The following is a 16,439-nucleotide window of genomic DNA, read 5'->3' as shown; positions in this document are numbered from 1 at the left end:
ACTGTAAAAGTATTGTATTGAATAGCTGGAGGGATGTGCCAACTCCAGAAGCATGTACTGCAACAACGAGCGAATTTGACTTTAAATAGCCACACACTGCTTAATTATATAGGCTCCACCCCTTTCAGGGACCCCTCACTTTTTTCATCCCACTTTAAGCCCTGGGTATGCAAAGCACCAGGGCCAAGAAGACCTGCTCTGCACCCACCCATGGGATCCTCTGGTCTACTTCAAAGCTAGATTGAGGGGGTGTGGGGAAAGACACTAACATTGTGGGAAGAGACACCCCGGATTCTTAACAGGGCCTACATCCTGCTTAATGTGTGCAATATAATGAATGCTCAAAAAATTGCTCAAAATCTGGGCTCTGAATAAACATAAAGAAATAATGTCATGGATAGTAAAGAGGTTAAAAATAAACAAAATGTGAACTACAGCCTTATTTAAAACAAATCCATGTACATGTCTGAAAAAAGCATCACTTCTGCAACTACTCATCAAATAGTAGTATTTCTCTGCTATAAACAGACGCAACAGATCCTAAAAATAGATTTTTAGATCAGAGTATGGCGATTCATACAAATAACTGACACAGATCTATCTCTTGGTTACAGGGCTTTAAGTGGGATGAAAAAACTGGGGGTGGGGGGGGGTGTCTCAAAGAGTCATGGCATGAAATTAAGGGCATGGCTTAAAAACATGTAAGCTAAAAATGTCTGCTTTGCATAGTGTGCGACCCTACTGGTATTTTACTGTTTGTCACTGCATCCAGATAGATCAGATACAGCAAGTAACATTATACCTGCAACAAGTCAGGGCTATTGGCTTTGCCAATGGTTGTTAGTTGCATAAAATAAACAACAACTATGCCTTTGTGTATATATATATATATATATATATATATATATATAATATTGAAAATGCTTCAGTTCTGAAATGATGAGAGTGTGAAAGAACTAAAACTAGTCAATTTGAAATTACATCAAAGAATTGAGCAGTGGTGCTGCTGCTGAGTTGAGATTTTTTTTTTCACCCTGAAGGCAAAAATGGAGACCCTGATGGTTGTTGGTTGCATAAGATAAATAAGCAACAACTATGGCTTTGTTGTATACAGTATTGAAAATGCTTCAGTTCTGAAATGATGGGACTGTGACAGAACTAAAACGAGTCTATATGAAGTTACGTCAAAGGCTTGGAGCAGTGGTGCTGCTGTGGAGTTGAGGTATTTTTTGTTCACCCTGAGGGCGTAAATGAAGTCCCTGATAGGGACCCATCTCAGCACCTGCTTTTAAGCACCCCGCCTGCCTGTTAACTCGGAGAGAACAGCAAACTCCCCGCCTAAAAAGTAAATTTCATCCGCAATGAAAAACTCACAATTGGTCAGTCCTAGATGCAGCAACAGCCCCATCTACTGTCACTTTATATGTAAAACCTTACAACTCGCAATGAATCCAAAAGAAATACGTAACTCGTCTGTCCAGGATTTTGACCCACCTCGAAAACCACAAAGGATACCTTTCCCTTTTGTTTGGGTGCTTATAGCATGAACGAGGAGGGCGAGCGACAGAGAACTACATCAAATGGGAATCGGCAATAACAAGGGTGCCATGGCATACACCTACTACTTTTAGAGGCGAGGAATGCGGCACTTGGTGCCGCCGGGCAATGAATCTAAGCTCCGTCTCAGCTGCGCACACACTGCTTCCGCCGGCACTGCTGTCAGTCCCAGCTAGGTGAAGATAAGAGCAGGTAAAGAAAGGCATAAACTTGCGTGCCTTCTATTAAAAGCCTCTTCTGCTGCGACGCAAGCATATGACGTCACGGAGGCAGGTGAGGGGGGGGGGGGGCGCAGGTTAGAATGCAAGACACTGATACCCCCTTTGACCTTGTCTCGGCGACTGCCTCCTCCGAGGAATCACATCCGCAGTAATGGCACTGTGTCCACTGTGTCCGTGACTGCTCTTGTTTTCCACGAGGGGCCGCATCGAAAGGCCTGGCCGGCCGCATGGCCCGCGGGCCGTACTTCGGGTCCTGCCGGGCGATAGGATATAGCAAAATGTCTCAGGACGTAGATGATGCTGAAGAGGCAATAGTGTGTTCCTCCCATGAGTGTAGTACTCCTTCACATGAAAGCACAATGGGGGGTTATTCTCATCACGGCCAAAGATGAGGTCTGTGTATACAATACATACCACTTTCTCTGTTAACTAAGTTGAAGGCTTAGTTATGAGCAAACTGATTTATTGCCACATATTTTCCTGGGTATTATACGATGATGACCAAGATTAAGGCCCTTCATGAAGTGGACATATGATGGAAAGGCCATATATTTTAATCCAAATAGACTATAAATAGAAGGACGCCCAGTGGTAACTTGAAACAAACCGCAATACTGAGTAAATAGTAATTGTGTAATCACCCTGTATGTTACTCTTTTTTTGTAGTGGACTCTGGATCGTACACGACCAGGCCCTAAAAAAGGTAAAAGAGCACAACTCGTGAAAATCTAGTACGACCACGAGAGACTCTTACTAACCAACTAAGGGAGAGCTATTGACATAAGCAGTGGGGTAAGCCCTGTATCATAAGTATCTCCGAATAACAGGCGTAGCCAGGATATGGTCACATTATGTGTAACATTCTTTATCTTATTCCAACCGGGATAATGCAGAAGACAATATACCTCAACTCAAAGGCTTACTAAACAGAAAATGTTTGCTTTTTAACATACAGTAGGTCTTTATTATATATTGGATCTAATAACGTAGATAATCAATAAGAAGTAGGCAAATATGTATGTCATGTAGGATAACATTATTTTGGAGGTGATTATACCCTCAACATTGAAACACGTCCCTAGAGGGGAATAAATGGAACGAAGTTGGAATTGCAGTATTTATGACCCCATGATCAGACTTGACCCTGGTTATGACTAGAAGAGCCAGAATAATTACTTTAACACACTATGGAAATACCTTTAGGTTATCCTGTGTATAATATAAGCAATAACCTTGATTTATTTTTATTTAAAAAGGTTTGACTTCCCCATAAGTTTTTTTTCTTCTTCTACATAATCTACCTTACTTGGTATATATGAGGGGGATGTTGTGAGTCATTAGTTTGAACTGAATTAAATTATGAGGTAATCAGTGTATATGTTTGAATCAGTTGGGTTTTCATTGTTTTTTTTGTCTCCTATAGTAAACCACTGCTATTTTAATTTTTTTTTTTTTTTTATGTGAAACTGCCCTGAAGAAGGCAGGGATTTGATTCCAAGAACCGCTGAAACTTCATGTCGACACAATATGTATAGTGAAAGTACTCTGATACATAGTAATTGCTTATTCTTATTTGTGTATGCTCATAATTGATGGTTCATACAAAATGTATACAAACAGAGGATCTGTTGTAATACTTTCATTGAATGCTGTGATTGCTGTACGGGTGATTTCTGACAATGATCAAGAGACTCGATGATTTTATTTGTTTTATTCTACATTTTACTGTTTTGTATATTTATGAATTTGTATATTGTTGACATAATGACATGCATTTTAATAATTTAAATACATAAGCTTTTCATGAAAGGGAGATAGTCATAATTTATGGTATATTGAAAGACTATTGAGAAGGAGTTTGTTCAGAACATTCTGATTGGCTTCTAATAGAAATGATTAGTGGTTGTATTGCATGAGCACAAAAGGGAAATTTTGTTTTCTTATTAGCTTTACCTACCGTGTCCCTTTTGGCTTGAAAGGGTGACTCTCTGATATTTGGCGAGTTACGCTTCTTTGCGATAACTTCCATGCAGGCTTCAGTCAACTGAGATTTGCTGTTAGTCTTCTTGGTTGACAGTCACCTGTCGTCTGGTTCACAGCCCCTGCTCCACAGTCCTAAAACTGACCTTGAGATGAACAGTGACACACAGATTCCCATTTTTGTCTAAGTCTCTGTACTGCTTTATACAACACTCCTCTTTGAGCTGCATGCGTACTTCCACTGCTGGCAGAATGGAACTAATAATAATCCTTCTTTAGAGACACAGGGTGATGCCTAGACTATTCAAAGCCCAAAAGTTCTTTGAAAAACTGAATTCAACAATGATAAATTATCAATAATACAAATTAGATGCGACTAACTAGGGCCACCAAAAAGTGAGTTACAAAAAAGCTTAATAAAACAGTTGATTAGCAAAATGTTATGCTCGAAGATTGGCTTTATTCTGATACTTTTTGAGATTTTCAAGTTTTGTAGCAGCCCAAACTCTTCAAATGTGCTAATCTTTACTTTGCTTACAGTGCTCTGGACGGCTCAGGGAAATTGTTTGACTATCAATTCGGATGAAACTACCATTGGGAGGAACAGTGGAATCTTCTGGGCCCTTCTTCAGTTCAGGTAAACCCCAATGGCTTGCCAGAGTATCTTACTTTTAAGGCCCCCAGACCATGCTCTTTAGGTGCCTGTTAGGCATTTAAAGGGCATATATTAAAACATAAGCATCAAATTGCTATCAGTATTTTCCCTCTTTGTGTTTAATGGGGTTTAGTAAATGTCGTAGAATTATCTAAAGAGATAGTTAATTGGGTGAAAAGTATGTTTTCTTTCTGATTAAAACAGTAATCCAGAAACTGAAAATTCAGTGTTTATCAGGATTATGTTTGCAAAACTAGGCACTTCTCTAGTAGTAACTTCCCAAGGCCTTACTTTTGTCCCCTATAGGGTCATGCATGGGCCTAGAGATCGAAGGCTTTGACTGGTGATATCATTCTATTTATGTATTGTGTTTATCTGATTTTCGATATGTGTAGGAAACTGGGCTCTTTGGTTGCAAAACACACACTAGAAGGTTCGAGAATTGTCCTCCCCGCACAAGGAAACTTACCAGGACTGGCCAGCTTTCAAGCAAGCATTCTATGGCAGGAAGAAGTTCTTACGTTCCCTCTACAGTCTCGCATGTTCCAGCCTTTATCTTGACGAAGCTCATGAAAGCCTTCCAGGGCACATTAAACAATCTCTCCCAAAAACAATCCTTGAACGTGATTAACCCAAACAACTTGCAAGCGTGGCTGTGCATGCAGATAAAGCTCAGGCCAGGCAGCATCGGAATTTAGGGTGACCTGATGCTACGTCAAAGCCAATAGTAAGAAATTAATAATACTACCAATGTACAACACTGTAGGACCGGGGGTTACCAGGCCCTATGGGGGTAGCGTGGCGTGAGCAGGTAGGCATCCAAAGGCTTATGTGTAAAGTGACCATACAGCACACACATCCACTGAGACAGGAAACGCACGCAATAATTGACACCACAATAGTAGGTTGAATAAAACCAATCAGTTTTATCTAGATCATCATTAGGATCAAAAGCATTTCATTAGGAATAGATTGGCAGTTCATTAAAGCATCAAAACCTGGCATTGAATCAAAGCGCGGCACCTGGCGATCCTGGGGAGCGTCAAACCCAGCATTTACGCAGAGCGCTGCACATAGCAATTCAATAGCGCTTCAAAACATGGCATTTAAGCATAGCGCTGCACATAGCAATTCAATAGCGCTTCAAAACATGGCATCTAAGCATAGCGCTGCACATAGCAATTCATTAGCGCTTCAAACATGGCATGTAAGCATAGCGCTGCACATAGCGGTTCATTAGCGCTTCAAAACATGGCATATAAACATAGCGCTGCACATAGCAATTCATCAGCGCTTCAACCGTGGCGTATAAACATAGCGCTGCACATAGCAATTCACTAGCGCTTCAAAACATGGCATTTAGGTATAGCCCTAAACATGGAGTATCTGCAGAGCCTTAAACATGACCTACCACTACAGCGATACACAGTCCAGCAGGTGTAGAACCTCCTATCCGGTAGGGTTGACCAGTCTCCACAATATCCTGTTTCTTGGGCCAACACTTAGCCCTTCACCGGGCCCGAGTCAAGGGGGCCATGGGCCGACCTATTCCCCACTGGGTAGTTGGGGGGCCAAGCGGGCCCAACGGTCGAATTCCCCGGGGGAGGGGCATGCTCCGGGCCTCTCTAGGGCCTCCCGCCCTCCTCCCCGGGGTTTACCTGAAGCGTCGGCCTTGCAGGCCCTTGTGCAGCTCTGCGGCCGGGCGGGGGCTCACTCTCCACGGAGCCCCTCCCGCCAGCCGCGTAGATCTCCCGGCGATGTCCGGACCGAGGGGGATGGCGCTGGGCTCCCGGCCGGTCCAGACGTGGCCGGGGAGCTCCGCGGTGATCGGAGACGGCTCCGGGTCCTCCTCTGGTTCTGGGGGACTCGGGGATTTCCCTGAGGCTTCAGAGGCCCGCGCCCGCAGCCGCCAATGACAGCGCGGCCCACTCAACGAATAGCACAGCGGTGGGGGCGGCGTTTGGCAGTCCGCCCCCGTCAGGTGATGCAGGCCTCGGCTTCAGGCCTACGCGGCCTCTGTCGGATGGCTCGGCCTCACGCTACCTTCCCGGGGATTCTGGCGGCCCTCTACTTGCGGAGGGCCGCGTCGCAGGGTTGGCGACAACAGCGACGGGGCCCCGGTCTTCCCCGCGGGCCCCGTCGCCCTGGCCTCGGGCCGCAGCGGTGAGTGTTCCCTTTTCAGGATCCCCGACGGGGGTGGCAGAAATTAAGAGGTGGCCTGCAGCTTGGGGGGGTGGCGATGGGTTTGGCGCCCAGCGCCCTGTTTTCCCCCCAGAGACGCTCCAGATCAGAGCAGGTAGGCTGGGAGGTGGCAGGCCACACGCCAGTGGCAGAACCGGCTAGGGAGGGGGTCCAGGTTAAGTCAGGGAGCTCAGGAGTGGCACAGCGCAGGTACCTGGTCGATCCCCCAGCAGTTCTGTGGTAAGATTCTGTGGTAAGTTTCTTTGGTAAGTTTCTTGGCGCTGGTTGGATCTGGCGCCCTTAGTAGTTTGAGAACTCCCTTCAGTCACCAACTCAACCTACCCCCCCCACAAGGAACCAGTCAGGCTTGGTAGGTTGTCCCCGGGTTCCCCTCCTGCTGGGCCAGATCAGTGGGCTAGTTCAGGATCCCTCACTCAACTTAAAAGGCAGCACAACAGCCCTGTCACTTTCAGTGGCATAGGTCCCTGACTAGGCCCTACCGCCTAAAACTCCTGCGCAGGTCTGCGTCGCCCCAACTGACTAAAAATGTTCCCTCCTTTCCTTAAGTATCCCTAGGTCAGGTGGCCACTCTCTAAGGCGGCAAAAGTAAACCCCACCCTTCTTATAGAAGGTTCCAGCAAGTTCCAGGAACTTCCCCACTCTTGCTATAGGACAAAAAGGCAGGCTGGTGTCGCAACAATGTTGTAGGGTCCCAGCCAGCTCCTGGCAACTAGGGCGCTACTAAAAAGGCCACTCCGCAGTAGCAGGGGCCTGTGGCAGCCATATTGGGGGAAGAGAGCACCTGCACCTTAACAGTGATTAGCAATGAAAAGGCGCTCGGAGACCTGAGGCCAACGAAAAAGAGGGTGGAAAAAATGAGGCAAGGGCAAAAACACAGGGAAAGACCACCCTAGGGCTGACAGGTCTAACAAATACAATGCACGTTTGTGCACCACTGCTCATAACACTGCACTTCGAGACCAAAAAGTACATTCCACATCTCACTCTCTCATGCTTTCAAATGCACATCCCACATGTTCTGTTCTTGGCAAGGCTGTCCTACTCCGTGACAACTCCCACTGAAAGACTGCAAAATTACAAGAAAGAAACCCCTAAGAGAAACGAGGCATGTGCAGGACGTTGTACATTCAAGCTCGGATAAAAGAAGTCAATTAAAGTCAATTAAAATAATGGTAGTCAAAGGTCATTACAGGGTGTCAGACCACAAGAGTGCCTCTAGCACTACACCTCCCTCCCGCCCACCCTCCCAAAGAACATCGCAAGTCTCGATTTCCCCCTTGCTGGTTCAGCCAAACTGGCCTCCTGGCCAGAGCATGCAGACTCTTTCGGCATTGACCGATCTCCATTGAAATAAATTGGGATCGCGACGCTGTTTTACACCCTGCACCTGGCAGCCTCTGTGCCACTAATGGTGAACTGCTGGTGCTTCCTTGGACCTTGCCCACCACTCACCTTAACTCCTGGAGAATGGTCTTGTAAGTCGCTGTACTATACTAGTTTGCAGAACTTGTTCTTCCTTCCATAGGATAGCATTACAGAACTCAGAAATTGTACGAAGTGTCCACTTTTTGAATTTATATTTAAAAACATACTTACCTGAACAATTTCCATCTGATGCCTAATCATACATTAAGATAGGTGCTATTTTTATAAATTGGTAAGGATCTCCTTCTTGAGTCATGTGTGTCATTTTATTAATAAAGGTGTGTATTTGCAAATGTCTTGCACTCCTCTGTGTTGAGTCTAAAGCTGCTCGATCACACAACCCCCTAATAGTGCACTTTGGGATTGCATTGCAAGCCCCTGTTCACTCATATGGGAACTCCTGTACTCTTTACATGGTAGATCAGATTCTTGATATATCACATAAAAAGCCAGCTTCCTACAATTTGATATTGATGTAGTTTCTCTCTCTCCAGCTGACCACAGCTGCTTCGTCTGTGGTCCTGCACATCATGTGGGACTGTCCTCATAGTCTAATATGTTGGCTTCTTGAAGGGATGGTTCTACAGTCTGTCCCCACATGCACTTGCAAACCATACGTCCCTCCTCACCCCTTGCCCAACTCTGCGGCCCTTCTTTCAGCACATTGCTGATGGGCAGAGAAAATGAGCCAAAGATAAGGATCTAGAAACTCTAAGGTTCTGCTCTAGCTGTGCAACATAGTCCCTGGATGTACAGCAGAATTCAAGATAAACGCTACACTTCACGTTGAAAGATCAGGCCTTGTCCAGTGGATCTTCATTACTTAGAAGCAGTGAATCGTACTGCTCACACGCAGGGCTCTGGAGTAGTTTTTTTAAACCAAATATCTACAAAGCCGTTGTTTAAAAAATGAGTGCAATGCTTTTAACAGATTGCATGATGTTGGTCAATTTTTACCTATTAAATAATGACACCAGTTAGAACTGCAGAAACAGAGTCAATATATTCAGTATAGTGACACAGAACACTCGTTCTCAAACCATTTTAAAACGAGCATTGGCATAGCCAATAGGTCTTGCCTTTTGGGACCTTGTAAGTGTTTAGCCACGCAACACTTGATGTTGTTGCACCAAGGATATTGTGCTGGATAACTAAACACTTATAAGGTCCCAAAGGCGAGTCCTATTGGCTATGCCAGTGCTTGTTTAGATTTGGGACGCACATAGTTTGCACCTGATTTGAAACTCAAATGCTTGTTTTGTTAGGCACAGGGAGATTAAGTGAGTTGCCCAGAATCACAGGATGTTCAGCGTCATTGCCGAGACTCGAACCCGGTTCCCCAGGTTGGAGGTCGACCACCCTAGCCGTTGGGCAACTCCTTTGATACAATACACATTTTTTCTTTGCCGAATGAGAACTTCCATTGGTCTGTATGAACCACAAAGTATCTTTATAGGTGAAGTGATGTTGTAGAAACCAGGTTCTTAAACCACGAGGGAAAAAGGCCTCAGTCTTGACATGAGATGTGGCTGATCTACTACAAATAAAAAATAAAAAAACTAGCACCCAGACGTAAAATTGGTTTCTGTGAATAATCCAGAGTTGACCCTTGCCAGCCAGGCACAAGCAGAAAAACCTTTTCCCACTAAAACTGCATTTGGTAAACGAATAGCAATAACAACCCAACACAGCAGTTAAAAAACAAATCCTTGGACAATGCTGAACCGGCCGTAAGCATAACGGAGAAACACATAAGCTAAAATTACCTAATCAATTTAGGTAAAAGCGGGGAAATGTAATTAATAACAAGACACCAAAATAATTAAAATAGGACGGAAGGATCTGGAATTTTATATATATTAAAACTTTACTATTGAAAACAACAGAAGAACAAAAATTAAATGCTGTCCAGTAGCTAAGGATTGAGGTATTGTTCAAATATAAGATGCATTAAAGAATACTGAGTGTTGGTGCAAATCAGACCATTCACTAAGCGTTAGTGTGACATGAGGCAAGTTTGATCACTCAGAAGGCATCTCTGAGTGAGGTGGCACATCTGAAAATGCACTATGGATTAATGAAAGATGAGCCAGTGATGAACAGGCACTAATAATTACTGAGCAATGGGGCAAATCAATACATCCGGCCTAAAAAAACGACATCATTTAAAAATGAATGCTCTGCTTCTATTGTAACAGCGACAAAAGGCCCCACCCCAACATGAATCCATTATTATGTAAGTTTCCAATTTCAAAACTGACATTCTGACCTATTGACTTTGCCAATGCTTGTTTAAATGCAGTTTGTTTATTTTTGCGTGGGATAATGGTCAGGGCCTGCCAGTTATTTGTTTTAAGGAGGTTTGGGGCGATATGACGGTGGCCGTTTCAGTCAAACCTTCAGCGTCGAGCAGGGCTGGGGGTTGTGTTGTGCAGTCCGGCTCTGAATAATCCACATTGCCCTTCCGGATGAGTCATCTTCCCCCCCCCCCCCCCTGACAGGCCACGAGGCTGAAGAGCTCCACTGTGGTATTTTGCAAACGGCTTGTTCCTCCCCTGTGCTCCTCCAGCCCTCACCCCCACGCGCTCCCACTTCCTGCGGAGCCGGCGCATTCACAGCGCATGATTTATTTGAACCCGCACTGCAAGCACAGGCTGGAGAGCGCGAGACGAGGCAGAAAGGATGACGGGGAGGACAAAGAAGAGGGACTTTTGAAAGATGTGGTGAATGAGGAAATTGGGCAGAAGGAAAAGGGAACATGGTGAAAGATCTTTAGGAGGGGGCAGAAGGAAGAACAGATGCAGTGGGAAGTAAGAACGAGAGAAGTGGGAGACCGAGACATTAATTAAAAAAAAAAAAAAAAAAAAAGACAGAGGGAGAAATGATTGCAAAGAGGTGGGGGGGGTAGGGAATGACACATACATTTAAGGTAAGATCTAAAGTAAAGAAAAAAAGGTTAGAGATAAATGGAAGTAAGATGCATATATGAATCCGCAAGTAGGAGAAAATGAAGACCCAGGTGTAGGAGGCACAGGAGAAAGGAAGAGAATCAGAGGATGGAGAAGAGGCCGAGAGTTGAGCGTGAAAGAGGAACGAATAGGTATTAAAACATGAAATAGATGGAAAGCGAGCAACTGACTGAGGGTAGAAGTGTAAATGATGATTGAGGGTGGGAGACTAGGACAGAACAAGTATTTTGAAAAACAAATGGCCCCTGCGCGTGCCGCTGTTTCTAAACTCCCGAGCCGGCTAGAAACAAGCACGCGTGTGAAAGTTCATTAAAATAAGCATGAGGGACAAGCACTCGTGCTTGTGCTGCCATGCGCCTTGCGGGAGCGAGCAGCAGCGGCGCAAGAGACATATGTTGTCAATTACCACGCGCGCCGCTGCTCGCTCCCACAAGGTGGATGCCAGCACAAGCACAAATGTGGGGAAAAGGAGCAGACCGATGGCTAAAGGCTTCCTAGAGCAGCGCATGTGCGCTACCTAGGCGAGACCTAAAAAAGGATGGGAGAAAATGTAGCCTAATAGGCTGCAACCTGAGAGGCCGGGCAAACTGACTTGTTTCTTTAAGGTATATTAGAACATTGGAATGTTGGGAGCTCCATTGTAGAAAATGGAGGTCTCTCCCTGCTTCTACGGGACGGTAAAGGCCTGCAGAGCAACATTCCAATGTCTTAACAAAGGCCTCTCGGAGCTCGAGGGGGATTTAAATCCCCTTGAGCTTCGAGAGGCCTTTGTTTTATTTGTTAGAACATTCTGCCCTCTAGTGGCAATGTTCTAATAACCTTATAGCCCTTCCTAGCAGGGATATACCGGCTATTAAAGTCCCGCTACCTTTTTAAAGTCCCTCACCTTCGGCTCGGGCCTTTAATGTGGTAGTGGGCCTTTAATAGCCGGTATAGCCCGCTACGGCGGGCTAGAAGGCTATAGCATACCACCAGTATCCCATCGTGCTCGCTCAGTGGCATCTGAGCCACATTTTCCAGCTCCAGGTGATATGATCCTGGGGTACTGAGCTCAACCTTTTGCATTTTTTTTGTCTTCTAAAAACCTTTTCAGACCTTTGAAAAACATCTTTAATTCACTTTATAGAGACAAAAAGGCCACATAGACCGTCACTCCGTCTGTATTATGTGCCTTCTCACTTCCATCGCTCAAACTGCTGTCAATTTGGTCAAAAGATGTCCAGGAGGGATTACAAGAAGAGGCAGATTAGACTACATGGACTACAAAAGATCTGCACAAACATAAAGAATCCGCATCCAGAATACATTAGGGAGGTGAAACAATATTCCCTTAACCACTGCTCCATCCACCATTTCCAGGTAACCCTTGTGTGGAAGATGCCAGGAAAGATCGTAGGAGGAGAAAAACAGATTCTTCGGTTTGACATTGTGGTCCATGATGTCAAAGATGGGATTAGTGATGACATGCACAAGACTGCTTACTCATACAGTAAGCTGACCCATGCCTGCACCACATCTTCAACAGAGCTGGTACCACCATCGCCCCGAACTCTGCTGCACCATCAACTGCTACATTGACCGCGTCAACCTTCTGGAAGACTGGAAACACACAGAGATTAACCCCTTGCTGAAGAAATCCTCTGCTGACCGACGGACCTTAAGAACCTCAGACCCATCTCTCTTCTCCCCTTCCCAGCCAAGGTCATAGAGAAGGCCATCAACGGCCATCTTTCTGAGTTCATCAAAGTGAACCACATCCTTGAGCTCTTCCCAATCCAGCTTCCGAAGCAACCACAGCACTTAGACCGCCCTCCTTGCCACCACAAATGACGTCTGCACCCTCCTCTACCGAGGTAAAACTGCAGCCCTCATCCTCCTGGACCTCTTGGCTGCCTTCTGTACCGCCTCCCTCCGCACCCTATGCACAATACTCCCTGACGCCGGCATCCGCGACAAAGCCCTGGAACCAATCGAGATCAGCTATGGTGTGCCCCAGGACTCCTCCCTGAGCCCCACTCTCTTCAACATCTACATGGCCCCACTCACAGCCATTGCCAGGAACCACATACTCAACATAGTCTCCTACACTGATGACACCCAGCTGATTCTCTCCATCACCAACAAACCCACAGTCACCAAGTCCAACTTCCACGATGGGATGAAGGCTGTCGCCAACAGGATCAACATCAGCTGCCTCAAGTTCAACTCAGAGAAGACTGAAGTCCTCATCATGGGCTCCACCCCCTCCGCCTGGGATGACTCCTGGTGGCCCGCAGCGCTTGGAACCTCCTCCTCTCCACACCTACAGACCACACAAGAAACCTATGCTTCATCCTGGACTTCTCGCTCACCGTAAACTGCCAGATCAACACCATCTCATTATCCTGCTTCCACACGCTACGCCTACTTCAAAATATCTTCAAGTAGATCCCCCACCGAGTTTAAAGAAACGGTCTCCCACGCACTCATCAGCTGCTGAATTGACTACTGCAATGCACTCTACGCCGGCCTCACTCAACCTCCTCAATAAACTGCAGAACATTCAGAACTCCTCCTCCTCGCATCCCTCGCCACAGCCACATCACCGGTCACCTAAGACATCTCCACTGGCTCCCGGTCAACACAAAAATCACCTTCGAGCTCCTCACACACCTACAAAGATCTACACCACGCGGGACCTGCGTACCTTAACCACCACCACTCATTCCACGCACCCACCACAGACCTCTGCTTTCCCCAACTGGCCCTGGCTATCGTTCCGTGTATCCACAAGACCACGGCTGGAGGAAGATCCTTCTCCTACCTCGCAGCAAAGACCTGGAACACCCTGCCTCTCCACCTCACGCAATCACTGTCACTACCTCAATTCAGGAAAGGACCTTAAGACCTGCCTCTTTGACTGAACCTCAGCAACTTTGGTGGACCTGTTCCTTTTTTTTTTTTCCTCCCTATCACCCCCCAGCTCCTTGAGACCCTCGCAGGTGAGTAGTCATGCTTTACAAGCCCCTGATTGATTGATTGAATAAAACCAAAGACCTTAGGTAGTGTGACCGTCTGTAAATTATGGTCCGATTTGCATTGCATTAGCCACTGCATCACAGTCCATTTCCAGGTGGATTATTTCCTCTATTGTACTTTTCTGCAGTAGTACCAACAAAACCTAGCCTCATAGGCCCAAGCTAATATCACAATAGATATGGCCTTTATAGCATCATTAATAATGAATATATTCATTGCTGAAATGTAAACCGACTACCTGGAGGTCTGTAGATACCCTTATAAGACCTTGTCTTGATACAGATTCCAGAGCAGATGCACAAGTGGTCCAACCTTATCTGCAAATTTGTTTTGGTTAGCTTTCCTTTTTTACTTTGTCTTTTCTCTGCATTTGTTGAAGATATACATATATACTCTTCCGTGCTTATGACTAATACCGAAGTTCCCCTGGAGGAGTTCTCTTCTAGGTGAATCTTTAGTCTAGTCATAGCTGCCTCCCCTCCCCAGAGAAAGGAATTAATATCGGTTTTTAGATCTTCATACTCTGAATATCTTACTGTGCAAGGGAAAATTCAAAATGCTCACATTGGCCCAGCTTTTGTACTGTAGTGTAAGTAGTTTGTGTTACAAAAATAAAATGCTCCTTGATTCCACACATGGGTGGGTTATTAAGTGCTTATGACTATAATTAAGCTTTCCCTCCAGGAGAACTAAGATTACAGATGGGAGCTCTTCCCTTTTGCATAACACTGTTTAAAAGTCATTGTAGACAAAAAACATCTTCAAAACCTGTTTTCTTGTTCTTTAGCTGTAACTAACAACTTTCATTTGTATCTTGGATAGTTTACTAGAGTTACTGTATCTAGAGCTGTGAGCAAATTTCTAATTGTCCCTTTTTACTTTCAGCTTGTTTTTTGGAAATCTTTATATCTACTTGTCATGGAAAGGAAAACCTCACATCTCAGGTTTGTGCTATTTGCTTGGCACTTAGGATTATTGTTTGCTGTTAATGCATAACATTAATGCTTGGCGAAGAGGCTGAGTGTTTGCTAGAAAAAGAGCCCAGCAGTGAACACCTGCCTGGTTCAGGGAATACATATATTCTATGCAATGTAAGTTTAGTGAGCCTTTCAGCTATCTGAGAAATGGCAGGCTCATGTGTAAGGATATGATCTCTTTACTAGGTCTATAAAAACATTCCGTTGCTATCGTGGTAGGTTTGTATTGACAGCATAGATGTTGCAGTACCTTATGTGAGTAAAAGAAAAAGAGCTTTAATAAGCCCTACAGGAAGAAGGGGGGTTGCCTCCGCCACATGTTATTTACCTTGAGTAGAGCATTTGATTGCGTGGAGGTTGTTTTCCAATGCTGAAAAAGTGTACTTGTCTTCCTCTCTTTGTAATGTGGAAAAGCCAATGCTCAATACTGAGTTGGTTATGGTGACAAACCAATGATCAAGGCTATGCGCCTGTTTTATAGTTATGGAAAGGTAAGAAAAAGGCACTAGGTCTGGCTTATTTATTGTGAAAAGCATACGGTTAAGGTTGATTGTTATTACACTATGTTAAAGTCTGTATAGAGGTATTTTGTTACAGGGAAGCTTACAGATTACTGTAGTAGATAAAGGTTTTGGTGTTGGTACTCGATCTGACAAACCATATGGGTACAATGTGTTCACTTTGAGCCTTGTAAAAATCCTAAGCCTGACTCACCCATTCTTACCCTGTCATATAGTTTAGTGTAGAGTAATCTTATCAGAGGCTTTGTACTTCCCCTGGCGTAACTGAATGGAGCCATAACTCAGTGTTCCTCCTGTGCTCTGACATCAGTTCCTTTCTTTCCATACCTTCCGTCGGGGAGCTGGAGCCCTGCTTCCAACTTCGTTGTTCTTATGATGGCTCTCAAATTTGCAAACAGAGTGATGTGAAATCTTGTCCCTTCTGAAAGCTACTTGGCTTCAAACTTTGCTGAGATTTCAGGAAGGAGATGAAGATCAGGGACCCACAGGAGGTGTGTCGTTTGGTGTTGGGGCTCTGTACACACCTCTAAATCGTGCACCCTTATGCACCTGAATTAGATGCAGGACCAGGAGACACAGCCTTATAATACTGAACACAAGAAGAGGTTGAAACTCTGGTCTTGCTCTAGCTCCAAGTCGTGATTCCGGTCCCTAGTCCTTTCCTGTGAGTGATCAACTTCCTGCTCGAAGTTTTCAGATAAGTCCAAGTTGGATTCCAAATGAAAACATAAAAAGATGAAGCAGAACTTGACCCCATTTCACCACTCTAGCTCGGAAAAAAGGCGCAAGGGATCAGGATAATCACACTCCCTCAAATACCTCGGTTTCAGAACCGATTTCCCAGCTGTTCCCAAAGCACCACAATTAGCCCAGGCTATCACTGGGGCCCCAGAGGCGAACATATCTTCAAAGCG

At 45.1% G+C, this 16,439-nt stretch overlaps 1 protein-coding gene across 1 annotated transcript in view; it reads left to right on the top strand.

Annotated features, from left to right (window-relative positions):
• MFSD11 (major facilitator superfamily domain containing 11) overlaps window positions 1-16,439 on the top strand; it is a 204,952-nt gene that overhangs the window by 65,010 nt on the left and 123,503 nt on the right. The window contains exons 6-7 of the mRNA XM_085616897.1: window positions 4,299-4,395; window positions 14,913-14,971. Of these exons, the coding sequence (XP_085473023.1) occupies window positions 4,299-4,395; window positions 14,913-14,971 (156 nt within the window). The remainder of the gene's footprint in view (window positions 1-4,298; window positions 4,396-14,912; window positions 14,972-16,439) is intronic.

Source organism: Triturus cristatus, chromosome 7, assembly GCF_964204655.1.
Source record: "Triturus cristatus chromosome 7, aTriCri1.1, whole genome shotgun sequence".
Classification (NCBI taxonomy): domain Eukaryota; kingdom Metazoa; phylum Chordata; class Amphibia; order Caudata; family Salamandridae; genus Triturus; species Triturus cristatus.
The sequence above is the reverse complement of the archived record's forward strand: the minus strand, read 5'-3'. Positions and strand labels throughout refer to the sequence as shown.